The sequence below is a fragment of the Daldinia loculata genome, assembly GCF_022478755.1.
Source record: "Daldinia loculata strain CBS 113971 unplaced genomic scaffold F4817scaffold_33, whole genome shotgun sequence".
NCBI classification, from domain to species: domain Eukaryota; kingdom Fungi; phylum Ascomycota; class Sordariomycetes; order Xylariales; family Hypoxylaceae; genus Daldinia; species Daldinia loculata.
The window spans coordinates 144,112-157,295 of record NW_026054887.1 but is presented as its reverse complement, the minus strand read 5'-3'; the positions used below and the strand labels follow the sequence as shown (position 1 = coordinate 157,295).

Genomic DNA, 13,184 nt, shown 5'->3' with positions numbered 1-13,184 from the left:
GCACGGGTCGGGTGTATGTAAGACTTGAGTTGTAAGTGCACGTGTAAGTGCACGTGTAGGTACCTTTAAGGTAGGTATGTATGACCTTATCCCGGGTATGCAGATATCAAACGTATATACCTAGGTAAGCACGTAACCTCCTAGGTTATGAAGTCGGATTTGTATATTGAGATAGGTGGGTAGGTAGGTATATATTGTAACATGTGGCGCATATTTGAAGAGCCGTGACTCAAGGAGGCAAAAGTTAAGGTATAACAGTTTTGCCAAACTATTGTACCAGCTTTTGTTTGGGTACCAAGTTTATGAACCAAACCACATCTCTGTTAAGGATGGACTGCAACTTTGACCCAGGAAGCTATTCGCTGGGTAGCGACTAGGGTTTTATTAGAAACGCGGTAAACGTAATTGTATGTTGGAACATCCTGTTCCGCTCTCATCAAAAGAAGAAAAAACCTCTCATTGAAAAAAGGCCTTGAAATCTCGGAAGAACGTCATCTTCCTGAATAGCATCGACGAATAGCAGACGAGAAGAGAAATAACCTTTTTTGCTTTTGAGTACCCTTGGGGCCAACAGCCAATAAGTCTGATCTGAGGTTACTCCGATTATTAATTATGGGTTACCAATGAGAAGCCGTAAAATCTCGTTAGGGTATACATATTAACTTGACCTCTTTACGTCATGAAGAACATGAGAGGTTTCTATTGTATTGAGTTGAGTTAAGAGTTGATACACACGATGGATATGAAGGTATCTAAAATATTGTGTGGGGGAAATATTGCATTAAGAGACAGCTCTACTTATCTGGGTTAACCTGGTTAGGCATGTACTGGTATGATGATCATTTCTCGGTCAAGGTAGAATTGCGGTTAGGGTTCTAAACTATTGACCATCCTGCTATCTTAGTCTTCATATGAATGTCGTCTGTATTAGTTTTCTAGGTGCCACCTGCAATGCGCCGCTTGCCTTTCAATTCGAGCCAACTCTCGCTGACACCATAGGTAGGTATAATAGACGGATGGGCCTATGTTCGTCACTTTGCATTGCGTGATGCTAAGCCCTAATATGACGTTTCAACTTTGAACATTTACCCAGTATAGGGTCTATGGGCCAATAAGCAAAGTGAAAGACGGGATAGATACCCAGCCAAGGCAATTTGTGGAACCTTCAAAAGATTTACGGCGGGTTTGTGTCTTTCTCTGCGGTTAACTAGGTCTTCTTTAGAAATCTACATACTCCCTCGATATAACAACAACTTGCTTTAAATGTCGATAAGATTTAATATTATGATGTTAAGCCGTAGACTATCCCTTGGCTTAAAACTTAGTGTATTTAACCCTAGTTACCTAAGGTAAACATCACGGCTTTTCCACTTCCTTGTAAGTAATCAAGATTTGTAATACTCGAGATAAATAACAGCCAAGAAGATATTAAAAGTATTATTGAACTACATACGAAGACGTTGGCGATCTTACACTAGTTTCCGCTACCCTGCAAGGCATACACTTGAAGGAGTAGTTTTGGAATAAGAGACCGTAAGATAAGGTAGCATCAAAGCTTAACAACCTATCCTCCACGTTTCTGCATGGATTGCCGCAAATCGAGTCCCGGGTATGTTTAAATATTTCCGGTTGGTCTAAGATCCTTGCTCTTCAGCCCAACTGAGTTGTATACATAGTATACGTCGACGTGTACAATAAATCAGACTACCTACATACATTATAGGGATATATAAGAAAGTTGCATATTATCTCAGATTTCTCTCTCTGAACGAACCAGTCCGTCTTTCTCAGTTCCTATCAGACGGGGTAGCGTGTACTTAGAAGAGCATATCTCGTGATCAGCAGCCCAACGTATGTAGTTCAGCACAGTTGTAACGACGAGCCAGTCTTAATCTCATAGGCAATTCATATTAACTTGCATTAGGCGCAACAACCTCGTTGTCTATGTAGCCCCGTACGTCGCACGAACCGCGCGGCCGTTAGGAGCTTAAATTTGATATACGCTAGGTCCTAGATCCTACCCTGATATGTACGCAGGAGGCGGGAGCTGTACATCATGAGGTGCCATGCAATATTTGCCGGTACACAGACCTCTTGGACCTGGCCATGCTCGCCTTCTATCCACTCGTCCGGTGCTTGCTTTGGACGGTTGGTACTCCGGAAGGTATGCAATAGCGCTTTGATAATTCCCGACGTGTGTCCACTTTGATATTGATTGCGATGATATTCTACAATCATTACACACCTTCGCTGAAAGCCGCGGCTTACCCTGTCTCATGCTATCATGGAAACGCCAACTAAACTTAACCAGAGCACAATGAATTGTTTACACGTTTCAATTAGTTACCTAGGTACGGAACTACCTACGTTAGACCTCGTAACAAGACACTATGAATTGATGAGGAAGGAAGCTTCTATTCTACGAGATTTGTATGATATGTCGTATAATAACAGCACATGATCATACTATCGAATCATAGGGGGGCTGCTGTCGATCATGTATTCAGTCTACGCGTATGCAGCATGGCTTGAGTAAAAATCGATTGGCACGGAAGCCTACATTATACTTAGTGTCACCACGGGTGTATACAACGATCGAGGTTGCACTGCGATCGGTACGGTCTCTCATTCCTCATAGCCACAAGCACGAGACAGTTCATACTCAAATACGAGAAGATGGGTAGGAATTGACCACTTGCGTGGGGTGACCTTGCTTGATCGGCTAAGTCCTAGGATTCTAAAGAGAAACCAAGATATGTTTCGATATCACATCTCCTTTCAGGAGTGAATCTACCTATAGCAGTACCTAGTGCTAGTAGCTACCCGTATATAATCCCTCTAATTCTGCGTGTGAAGTATGTCCCAGAGATCAACGTATGTAACGCTATAGCTAGGACGGGCAAAGAGGATAGTGCAAATGGGTACGCCTTGTGCTCTTTTTTGGCTCTACTTAGTAGATCTAGCCAATTAGATAGAATTGCCATATTCCGAGTGAACGTCAACGCAAATAATTTTGCAGTGAAGAGCAAAATTGCCCATGTGGCAATGCATCCGATGTACTTGCCTTGGCCCTGAGAGTGAAGTCACATCTAGAAACTAAGGGCTAGCACATACCATTCTGTAAAGCAACGCCTGTAAAATAGACACTATGCGCGGATTTTAATTTGTTGGCCGCTTGGGAGTATTCTTGCACTGGGCAATTCTATGCCCCGGTCTACCACAGCGATGACAAGTGAAGTCCACGGGCTGCCGTTGTGAAGTACTGCCTCCTGAGGATATGGATAACGGGCCGCCAGAAGCAGGAGATGACTTAATACCACCATTCAACTTGACCTCCTTCTTTCTCCGTTTCTCGGCAAACTGCTTAGCTTTGACCTGTTCGGCACTTCTCTTGCTTTTCAAGACCGGACGAGATGATCCCGACCGTCCCTCTGACTTTTGGCCATAAGAATGTCGGCCTCGTCCATTATCTTCCGAAGAGTCGTCAGAGTCCGACCCAGAACTAGAATCGTCACTTTCAGACTCGCTATCCTTCGATACCTATACGTGGGTAAGTTACGTGAATAAGGGAAATGGTACACGGAGAGAACACGATAAAGTAAGGAAACAAAACTCACTTTCTTGCTATCCATATTATACCGTCTAACCATTGGGGTTCTTATGTGCGAGGCGTCAGTTGGTTCAAAGTCATCAAAGCCAGCAGCATCAGAGGTATCAATATGGGAATCAATCTGTGCAAATCCAACTTGGACTACATTCAGAGGTGTTTGTATTCCACGGTTAGAATTTGCTGTTTTCTCTGGCATGTCAAGCACCCAATGTGCGTCTCCCAGCTTAGCAGCATTCTGTACCACAGCTTCCTGGCGCTTCCTCTCCTCGACAGCAATCGCAGCTTGTACTGCAGATTGGTCTATATGTACTAGGGAATCGGTATTATCACGTTTCGCTGGGTTGTGCGACACCTTGCGTCGCTTTGAGGCTTGGTCGTCTGGAGTTGACGTGGCGGAGGATGGAGAGGAGGGCGAGGCGACAGCTCTTTGCATGAACTTCATAGTTAGTAGTCTTGAAGACATGCTTTTGGTGGGCGTTGGTGTCGCCATCTTGTCGCGACTTTGCTAGCTTTCCCGAACAGAGTTTTGTGTATATGGATCGTATCGAACGGTAGGATAGGTTTAGTGGTGCTCTTAAGAATAAATGCCTAAGAGGATAAGGATTAGGTACTCTACTAGGCGCGTCGCAAGGAAGACCGAGGGAACCAAAAGAGAAAAAAAATGAATGCAAGTACGGATTACGGACGTTGTCAAATCGGCTCTTTCCACCCTTGTAAAAGAATCAAGTCAGGTAGGTACATATAAGGTACCTATGTACCTACATAAGTTAATGGAAATTCTTTTAATTGATTCTCACATGTGGTCCGAGCTCCCGAGAGCCAGTAATCATTGGCAGCTGGTCATCAACCTCAAATCATCATAATCCTAGAACTTCTTTAGATCAGTCGCCTCCGTTGACGACCACAATAAGCCACGATGCTTTCGCGATTGACTATTCGGAGGTCTCTGCAGCTCTCTCAGCGAGCATGTGCGACTCAACGCACTTTCGCACTCTCCGCCCGCCTTCTTGATACCACGAACCCGATCGCGGTCAAATCCGAGACTACCCCCCAAACCAAGAGCGAGGAGGACTCGTTGGGAGTGGTAGAGAATGAAAAGAGGGGCTTGATGCAGGCGCCGAACCGAGCCGGGATCTGGTCAAGGAGTCAAAAACCCAGGGCTGCGGCTATGACAGGCCCGAGATTCGAACAGACCGATTTCTCCCTCCAAGTAAGATTTGCACAGCGTTTGTCCACGACCCTACGAATCGTAGCTAACAGCAATCCAGCCTCAACCTAAAGCAGCTATTGAACTCATCCACAAGAAGCCAGTCGAATGGACTCACGACCGAGTAGTAGCATGTGACGGTGGAGGGGGCCCGGCGGGACATCCTCGAATCTTCATCAACACAGACAAGCCGGAGATTGCTACTTGCAACTACTGCGGTTCTCCATTTGTGAGTTTTGTCTCTGATATAAAAGACTGTTACCCATCCTTCGCTGGAGAAATGATAGCAGATAGGCTTCGTATGAGGGAATAACTAATAAGTGTTTCCAGGCAAACGAACATCACAGAGAGCACCTTCAATCATTACCGCAGACCTCGTATCCTCTTGCATAAGGATAGACAACTCGCCCATCAAATGGTAGCCATGGAGTGGCACTGAATTGATATTATACAATTCTCAAGTCTACCCAGGTCAAACAGGGAGTCCATCCAGCAGCTATGTACATATTATTCTGACTGCTCAAGTATCTAGAAATGCTTTATAAAGTCACCCACCCTGGTAAAAGCACAACATAAAACTTCATACTCCCAAATTTAGCTATGCTAAACTCTTTGTTAACTGACTTACATTTATTCGTTCACTAATTGGTTGATTTATCCCCAAAGGCTAAGATGTACCTCTTACTTAAGGTTATGATACGTAATACTTTATGTAGCAATTGCATAACCAGATCAAGACAAAGGTACAAAGACAGTTCAAGTACATGTAGTCTCCAATTGAACCCGCAGGGGGAGAAGATTAACCCCACCAAAGCTCCAAATGCAACAACATTTATCGCCATGCCGTCATCCACATCTAAACCCACCACCACGTCTTTTTCACACAACTTCTTCACCCTGCTTTTCTTACTCGTGCTCCTCGTAGCTTTCTTCCCAAGTCTATTCCACTACATATCCACTCTCCCTCTCGCGTATCTGTATTCGGCAAGCCAATCTTCAGCTACCCCACCACCGCCAGCGCCAACCATGTCCTGGTCCCAGAAGCAGTTCACGCTGCCCCCGCGCTCGCGCGGCTCCTACCTTATCACCGACCACGTCGTCAAAGAGATCCCCGAGATCAGGAACTACAAAGTCGGCCTGCTGAATCTATTTGTCCAGCACACGAGCTGTGCGCTTAGCTTGAATGAGAACTGGGACGATGATGTGCGCGCTGATATGAGCGATGCGCTAGACCGCATAGCGCCTGAAGCTGGACCTAAGGGAGAGGAGTTGTATAGACATAGTGCTGAAGGAAGCGATGATATGCCGGTGGGTTATATAGAAACCTTCTATAATAGGTGGGGAAAGTGCTAATAAAGAAAAGGCACACATCAAGTCGGCACTCATTGGCGCTAGTGTTACAATTCCTATAAAAGACGGAAAGTTGGTAAGTCGCGCAACTCCTCTTGATTAAGGAAGCAATGTAGCTAAGCTCCTACAAGGCAACGGGAACATGGCAAGGAATTTGGTATCTCGAATTCCGAGAGGTGAGGCATACAAGAAAGGTTGTAGCGACTATTCAGGGAGAGAAGGCATGAATTCGGATAGAACCAGAATAGAAACATCTTGTGTCTTGCTTTTATTGCATTTTATCTAGCCCTTGTGATCGGTTCAGATAATCCCGGCTCTCAAGGCCGCGATCTAATTCCTACGCCGTACGCCGTTTCGTCGCGCCTTATTTCAATGCAAAAGCACACATGAGATGACAGGCTATATGGTGCTCGAGATAACCTCGATGAACCCTACCTACTCATGATATCTCGGCCTCTTGGGGCCTAGAGCCAAAATTAACATCTTTAGTACTGTCCTTAGACTTCCCCATTTCCAGAATTATCGGCTCGTTCCCCGTGCGACTATTCCTTCCTGGAGATATAAAGCCCCGCTTGTTGATATGTGGTCACTGAATAGCTACTACAACTAGTTGTGGCCATTCTCTTCCTTAGCGTCTCTCATATCCTCATCGCCTCCGGCAAGGACTTTCGTTTTGAGGTTGAAGACCTCGGGGCTCGCTCCGGGCGTGGCAGCAACCACCTCGCCGTGTTCGTTGACGAACTCGAAGTTATACCGGCTTAGGAGGTGGGGGATGGCAGAGAGCTGGGGTCCATATCGGGCGGTGTTGTCGTAAAGCTCAAAGAGCGGCACAGCAAGCAGCTTCATGTTCTTCGGTACACTCAGGACCTCTGGGTTAGTCTATGGTTAGCGGTCTGCACATTAGGGCGGATGACGACTTCACGTACTACTCTTCGGTAACTGTATGAAATAAAGCTTCTTGCATTCCTTTGGTCGCGTGACGTGGGCCGGGATGAAGGGATACATGAAGGTCTCGAAATTGGGCCTCCACCACTGCGCGAGACAGTCTCCGACTTGCCAATTTGCCGGCTCCTCGCCCTCGCCCAGCTTGCCTACCGGCGCCAATCGCTCATCTAGTCGAGACTTGAATCCTTCGATCTCGTCGTCCTCTGGTCGAAGGTAGTCACCTGGTAGCTTGAAGAATGCATTTGCTATCTGAAGCATCAGAATATGGGGATGATTGTGCTCGTGGCAAACAAGAATGCCTTCGCAGGTACGACGCATGCCGTGGGCATTGTAGTGCTCCTCGAGGCGCTTCAGCCGTGCTATAACTGAAGGGTCTTCTTCTGGTTGCGTCTCCTTTACTCCGAATGTGTAATTGGAAAGGGGATACAGTCGTATCGTGTTCGGCTGGTTCGAGTTGAATGAAAGGGGGATGATGGGAGGATATGCGCTCTGAAGCGCCGTGGCGGTAACTGTAGACATGGTAGGCTAGAATGCAACTTTGAGAACGAGAAAGAGATGTCAGAAAACTTAGGATGCTATCCTTAAATCTGGGAGAACCTAAAGTACATAGGTATAGAAATAGGTATGAATAAAGTCCTAAGAGAGTATTATGCCTAGTTGAGCATGTAGGCAGAATTGAGGTTGTTCAAGAGAATGTCTACGGCGTTGTCTGGAGTCTGGAGTTTAGAGTCTGGAGCTTGCTTTAGCAACGCGCTACAGATCCAAAATCGATACCGTCAGGCGTTCTTGACTAAATTCTAAATCAAGTAGGCGGTGACGAAAGCTAAGCGTCGGTGTTCATTGGCTCAGATCGATCCTTCTACATACCTTATCATCTATCAACGTACCTACCCAATTATTTGGCTTGATTAGTAAGTAAGCTTTAAGCAGGTACTTAGGTACTTGTCTATATGTACGTACCTACCTAACCTTAAGGTAATGTATTTGTATTCCAACACCAACCACTAACATTAGAGGTAAAGCATCAGTCATATAAATACCAAGAGAAGACCTCAAGCAGAGAGAAAAAAAATGATATTTATTAGAGTCGTTTATACTATCATATCTATTTCGCCTGCAGAAAGTATCTCATAGACTGCTCCCCAATTAGGAGTGATAGAAGCCTCCGTGAGGTGCATTATTACACTACCTCTAACACCGTGTAAGAGAGACTTGGCGGCTTATATCAATCCTTCCGCGTATATACGATATTGTCCAATAGTTTTTCAAAATACCTAGAGAACTATACCAGGATAGAGCTGCTGACCGAGGAAAATCGTACTTCAAGAGGGTTGGTGGGATCTAATATCGAATCTTATCCAAAGACTCGGGCATCGAATATTAAATCTTCTACATACAATAAAACGACAGGACCTACTCACAAATAAGCATTGGGCCAAGTAGGGTTGTATAAGCATCACTCGGCCTTCAAAGCAACAGTATATTATGCTAAAGGAGTCCTACATCTAACAAAAGAAGTGTATGGCAACTCCAAGGACCGGTTGGCAAGGCTATAGACCTGCTCCGAGACAGGGTCTTAATATCATGGCTGTGTAACCAATCGCAGCTGATTATTGGCACGGAAGGATATAATATAACAAGTCATCCAATCCGAACTTAACAGATACACACCGATACTAACTATATCATATCATTAGCATTTTCTAATTCGGGTGCGGCTGAACTGCAATAATTGCCTAAGGCGCAGCCAAGGAATAATAAAATTGTCCGTTTAGTGATGTTTTCGTGTTTTGGCCCCTGTGGCGGTTTGGCCATATTGCGGCTGGGAGAAGCGTTATACATGAATCCCTTCTCTCACCGTCCAGCCTATTCCACAAACCTATTTCCTGATTTTCTATTTCATTTCGTCATGCTTATAGGTAACCCTTTTCCTACGTAACTGTCTATACATATTATACCCTTCTAGCCCTGAGTTCGATAACATGACTTCGGCAACCGGTACTTCAGTACTGCTGGGACCTTTGACAACAACTTGGGCGCCACCACCTGCTTGTACTATCGCGGTTGCAGGTTGCAGTACATGTCATTATGGATGGCTGGCCCAAACATGCGGTGGGCTCGATGAAGTTCGCGACGAGCCGTCGTGTTGCAACAACACCGGGCCAACCTCTCTTCGCATGGGGCATATATTCACCGGGACTCGTATGTCCTCAGGGATACACGACGGCTTGTTCATATAATGGTGCGAAGAAGACAGGGGACTTCAACTTTTACTTCAACCCTGAAGAATCAGAAATAGCTATCGGCTGTTGTCCGCCGTAGGTTAAAATACCCCCCCTCAAAACTCGATACTGAAAATATGAAAAGGGGATATGCCTGTTCTCGGTATCCTGCGGGCCAGACATGCATCACGACGTTGACCTCAACCACGGTCCCGACTGTGACATGCGAATCCGGGACTAGCGCTCATTTTGAATACGTGACGATACCTTACGCTGCGGCCGACGTTAGCACTATCCAGGTTATTTCGACTTTCACTGTCTTCGCTCCTTTATTCCAGCTTAACCATCAGGCCTCTGACCTCTCGAGCACCACGAATAAGGCAGCCGACACGTCTATTAGCAGTGCGATATCCTCTTCACCGTCACAGACGTCACCAATACAAGCTTTACCGACACAATCATCAAGTGCGCAAGGTCTATCCGCCGGGGCGCAGGCTGGTATAGGCTGTGGCGTTGCTCTCGGTATCATTCTACTGGGAACTATAGCTTTCTGCCTGTTTCGATCAAGAAGAAGGAAAATCGGCCCTCAACCTATCGAATTGCAAAGTGCCGAGCAGGAGATGAGGTTTCCGATAGGGTTCTACGCGCAAGCTCGTGTGGTACCTATGGGGACAAGGCCAATCAGAGAAGCAGTCGAGCTTGACGGCAACTATGGAATCAATCAAGGGATTTGCCGACCATTGGCAAGACCTTTTAGTTAGGTCGCAAAATAGGCTGGGGCCATTTTATTTACGCTAATGAACTTCGAATATGGCAATGAATGACGTGAAGCAATTTTCAAATTATCTAATGTTTTGACAATTATAGCGCCTACGCTATGCACCAGGAATGAGGCGTTTTGGTAGATGACTTGTATGGAGGGCTTTTACAATTCGTATATGGCTTTTTGTCTAGTCTTCCTTTACGGTGTACTATTGGTCATTGTATGTAAATACCAATAGACTCTCGGGGGCAAGTATAATAGGGGCTTGCTTGACCTTCGTGTTGTCGTGTGGAATAGGGGTTTTACTTCAAGTGAATATCCTATAAGCATCAAATAATCTATGGACTTCCTACTGCAACGATACCAGACATTCTATATCAATATGGAAGGCCTGTACACGGGAAAGTCTAGGATCTCAGTTGCGATATGTTCCGACTGGAGCTTAGATTATACGCATTTAGGATGACCTTAATTGGTCAAGCCTAACAGCGATGGTATAAATCATATCACGAAACAAACCGAAAGGTCAATTTCGTAGCCTTTATTGGGCGGAAAGCACGCTTGGACTGTTCGTAGAAAAGGGGTGAGGAGCATCTGGCCGGCATGCGGTCATGTTTGAATCAGGTAGGTAAAGCAGGCAGACTAGAGAGTAAGGCGTTCAACATATAAATCAACAATTTAAAGTCTTTATATACCAGTAGACGCTACGTTTGGACGAACATGAATATCTGAATAGGATCGATAGCCAGTTTATAGACATTATTAATATATTAGGACTATAAAGGAGTAATTTGAACTCCGATAGGCACAAAGCTATTCCTTATATCCCTTTCAACCACAAATGTTTTTTTATTCCTCCTAACCCCTTGTTGCTATTATATCCCTTCGCCCATACGGCCTAGGGCTAATTAAGACATGTCCAAACGTCCAGGTGGAAACAACGACATTGCGAAGAACCTCCCACGATATATTTCAAGGGAGGTAAACAAAGCTCCCATACATTTTCGATCAATGAATCCTTCCCATGGAGCTATGTGAAATCAAACCAACTCGATACCCAATGCCGTGGTCAAGCTAGGAAAAACTTGTAATCTTAAAGTAGCGTCACCGGAAGTGTCCCGTCAGGCGCCGTGCAGTTCTCAACATGGTAGCCGCCCAATTCGCCGCCGTCGACACAACCCATAGTTAAACTACCGTTCGCAATACCCGTATACGCAACCCTAGATAAAATACTAGGTGAGTCTTCGCGACTAGGGAAAAGAGGTGGACAATGTATAAAGCAAATGCTCTCTCTAGTAGCCAGTAGCATTGAACTTATTTCCCCCCGGAAGACCTTAAGGGGGTAGAACTAGGCTGGAGAAAGATTCTAGGCGGGAAATAGAGGGGAAGGAAGTAAACGCAAGAAAACAAGATCTCTCAACTCACAGACGTCCAACATCATCATGGCAAAACCACGTCTGATTCACAGCAAGAAACCGCTCCGCACGGTTAAACACCGCGCCCGTCGCGATCGTAAACCGGTGCTTGCCGTCCGAATCACGGCGATCCGCACACGCCTGCCACGAAGCATCATCGACCCAAGTAGCCGGCTCCGGCTCGCCGGTCCCCGCCCCCGCCCCCGCGCCGGACAGGTGGCCCAGCGGGAACGCGCAGATCGTGTACACGCCGTTGGCCCCGTTGGCGACCGCAAACGACATCGACATCAGCTGTCGCGGGGCTAAGCCCCCGTCGTCTTCGCCCTGGCCCGGCAGCGCGGTGTAGTTCCCGTAGCTGACGAAGCTGAGGCGGAACGTCGCGTTGGCCGATGCGGCTGCGCAGTCCGAGGTGCCTGCGACGGACTGTGGGGAGAGCACGGCGTCGGGTGGGGTGGTGTTGCGGTTGTGGGATAGGTGTATGAGGGCTTGGGACTCGCCGATTAGGGAAAATAAGGGGAGAGTAATGCGGAATAGTGAATTTCTCAGGGTTTTCATTTCTCGTTTCTCGTTTCGCTTAACTAGTACTAGTCTCAAGCTTGGAATATCTTCTTTATAGAATAGGTACTCTTAATTAGGTAGAAAATAATACTAGACTAAAGATCTATAGCTATGGGCTCTCTACTCTATCTTCGTTTGAACACTCTTCCATCAGACGTAATGTTAACATGATATTCACCCGTTACCCTTACCACCAAGTTGCAACCGAAGAGCAGGCCGGGGTGGCCTCATCGCGACATCATCAAAACCTTCGACTACGTTTACTATTTGCTGGCAAATACTAAGACAACTCCACTAGTCGATATTAACTAATTAATTGAATTGCTTAGACTGGGCGAAACTAGGATGCGGATTTATCCATGCTTAGTGTAGAGTCGTAGATTTTATCCACGATGACAGGGGATTTTGCTGGGTATGGGCATACAAGGGTTTCATTCACAGATCGATCCAATTAGATCATCTAAGCTGCTCATCAGAACTCTAATTCAACTTTCTATATAATCGTAGCGATGCTATGACGTCTATTAGCTATGCCTCGCAATTCTCTCCTAAGTTGAAATGTTGCAAATATCTCAACATATTTTACTCCCTAATGGACGGGGACATCACTTAAGGGACAACTCTGGGATCTTAACATCGGGATGGTAGTAACTCCTAGCGCCGCTTCACAGCCTGATTTTTTCCTCGTTTCTTCCCGGCCTGTTTTGTGATACTGCCATTGAATACAGCATCACCGACACCCCTGTTTAAATCCTTATCCGACAGAACACTTTAAGGCCGAGCGCTCGGGATGTTATGACTGCATATAGTTAGGGCGTACTTTTTGCAGTTTGTACGGATGAGAGGGTACATGGTCCCTTTTCTCCGGTCGAAATAAGGGATTCTTGTGGCGCACCGGGGAGGGCCGAGTCGGGGCAGTAGACGAGTTCGTGAGAACTGCCCTCTTTCAATTAATGCGGTATAGAAAAAGGAAGGCAACCGGGTGCCACGTACTTGATGATAATACCTACTATCCGACGCGAAGGGACTTCTTAGCAGCGGAACGCAGATATTTCGGAAAGAGTTGGCGTCTATGGTCTTTAGGTTGTACGCCCATCGTGTCGTTTTCTCTGGC

The 13,184-nt window shown here is 46.1% G+C and overlaps 6 protein-coding genes across 6 annotated transcripts; 3 read left to right on the top strand and 3 right to left on the bottom strand.

Annotated features, from left to right (window-relative positions):
• Nucleotides 1–3,071: 3,071 nt before the first annotated feature.
• On the bottom strand, nucleotides 3,072–4,319 carry F4817DRAFT_151995 (uncharacterized protein). The gene is made up of 2 exons (XM_049297990.1): nucleotides 3,618–4,319; nucleotides 3,072–3,540 (listed from the first exon to the last, which is right to left on the bottom strand). Exons 1-2 carry the CDS (start codon nucleotides 4,098–4,100, stop codon nucleotides 3,160–3,162), a joined length of 864 nt encoding a protein of 287 aa, XP_049157878.1. The 5' UTR covers nucleotides 4,101–4,319; the 3' UTR covers nucleotides 3,072–3,159.
• A 139-nt stretch (nucleotides 4,320–4,458) lies between these two features.
• On the top strand, nucleotides 4,459–5,612 carry F4817DRAFT_341365 (uncharacterized protein). The gene is made up of 3 exons (XM_049303743.1): nucleotides 4,459–4,820; nucleotides 4,879–5,046; nucleotides 5,148–5,612. The coding sequence occupies exons 1-3, from the start codon at nucleotides 4,527–4,529 to the stop codon at nucleotides 5,208–5,210; spliced, it is 525 nt and encodes a 174-aa protein (XP_049157877.1). The 5' UTR covers nucleotides 4,459–4,526; the 3' UTR covers nucleotides 5,211–5,612.
• Nucleotides 5,613–5,626: 14 nt separating this feature from the next.
• Nucleotides 5,627–6,412, top strand: F4817DRAFT_341363 (UPF0047-domain-containing protein). The gene is made up of 3 exons (XM_049303742.1): nucleotides 5,627–6,125; nucleotides 6,181–6,243; nucleotides 6,299–6,412. Exons 1-3 carry the CDS (start codon nucleotides 5,658–5,660, stop codon nucleotides 6,392–6,394), a joined length of 627 nt encoding a protein of 208 aa, XP_049157876.1. The 5' UTR covers nucleotides 5,627–5,657; the 3' UTR covers nucleotides 6,395–6,412.
• On the bottom strand, nucleotides 6,413–7,940 carry F4817DRAFT_341361 (cleavage and polyadenylation specific factor 5). Its single transcript, XM_049303741.1, has 2 exons — nucleotides 7,094–7,940; nucleotides 6,413–7,036 (listed from the first exon to the last, which is right to left on the bottom strand). Exons 1-2 carry the CDS (start codon nucleotides 7,629–7,631, stop codon nucleotides 6,774–6,776), a joined length of 801 nt encoding a protein of 266 aa, XP_049157875.1. The 5' UTR covers nucleotides 7,632–7,940; the 3' UTR covers nucleotides 6,413–6,773.
• A 1,468-nt stretch (nucleotides 7,941–9,408) lies between these two features.
• Nucleotides 9,409–10,095, top strand: F4817DRAFT_341359 (uncharacterized protein; the record flags this gene model as incomplete). Its single annotated transcript, XM_049303740.1, has 1 exon — nucleotides 9,409–10,095. A coding segment is annotated over exon 1 (620 nt), but the record flags the coding sequence as incomplete, so codon positions are not given.
• Nucleotides 10,096–10,846: 751 nt separating this feature from the next.
• Nucleotides 10,847–12,196, bottom strand: F4817DRAFT_341356 (uncharacterized protein). Its single transcript, XM_049303739.1, has 2 exons — nucleotides 11,523–12,196; nucleotides 10,847–11,317 (listed from the first exon to the last, which is right to left on the bottom strand). Exons 1-2 carry the CDS (start codon nucleotides 12,065–12,067, stop codon nucleotides 11,191–11,193), a joined length of 672 nt encoding a protein of 223 aa, XP_049157873.1. The 5' UTR covers nucleotides 12,068–12,196; the 3' UTR covers nucleotides 10,847–11,190.
• Between the last annotated feature and the right edge of the window lie 988 nt (nucleotides 12,197–13,184).

Bases quoted from the DNA above. Each gene is read 5' to 3' on its own strand.
- F4817DRAFT_151995 (XM_049297990.1), bottom strand. From the start codon at position 4,100: ATGGCGACACCAACGCCCACCAAAAGCATGTCTTCAAGACTACTAACT. The intron at 3,541-3,617 runs GTGAGTTTTGTT...ACCCACGTATAG, and splicing joins ATAATATGGATAGCAAGAAA to GTATCGAAGGATAGCGAGTC.
- F4817DRAFT_341365 (XM_049303743.1), top strand. From the start codon at position 4,527: ATGCTTTCGCGATTGACTATTCGGAGGTCTCTGCAGCTCTCTCAGCGA. The intron at 4,821-4,878 runs GTAAGATTTGCA...ACAGCAATCCAG, and splicing joins AGACCGATTTCTCCCTCCAA to CCTCAACCTAAAGCAGCTAT. The intron at 5,047-5,147 runs GTGAGTTTTGTC...AAGTGTTTCCAG, and splicing joins ACTACTGCGGTTCTCCATTT to GCAAACGAACATCACAGAGA.
- F4817DRAFT_341363 (XM_049303742.1), top strand. From the start codon at position 5,658: ATGCCGTCATCCACATCTAAACCCACCACCACGTCTTTTTCACACAAC. The intron at 6,126-6,180 runs GTGGGTTATATA...AATAAAGAAAAG, and splicing joins AAGGAAGCGATGATATGCCG to GCACACATCAAGTCGGCACT. The intron at 6,244-6,298 runs GTAAGTCGCGCA...AGCTCCTACAAG, and splicing joins CTATAAAAGACGGAAAGTTG to GCAACGGGAACATGGCAAGG.
- F4817DRAFT_341361 (XM_049303741.1), bottom strand. From the start codon at position 7,631: ATGTCTACAGTTACCGCCACGGCGCTTCAGAGCGCATATCCTCCCATC. The intron at 7,037-7,093 runs GTACGTGAAGTC...AGACTAACCCAG, and splicing joins CATACAGTTACCGAAGAGTA to AGGTCCTGAGTGTACCGAAG.
- F4817DRAFT_341356 (XM_049303739.1), bottom strand. From the start codon at position 12,067: ATGAAAACCCTGAGAAATTCACTATTCCGCATTACTCTCCCCTTATTT. The intron at 11,318-11,522 runs GTGAGTTGAGAG...TATTTTATCTAG, and splicing joins CATGATGATGTTGGACGTCT to GGTTGCGTATACGGGTATTG.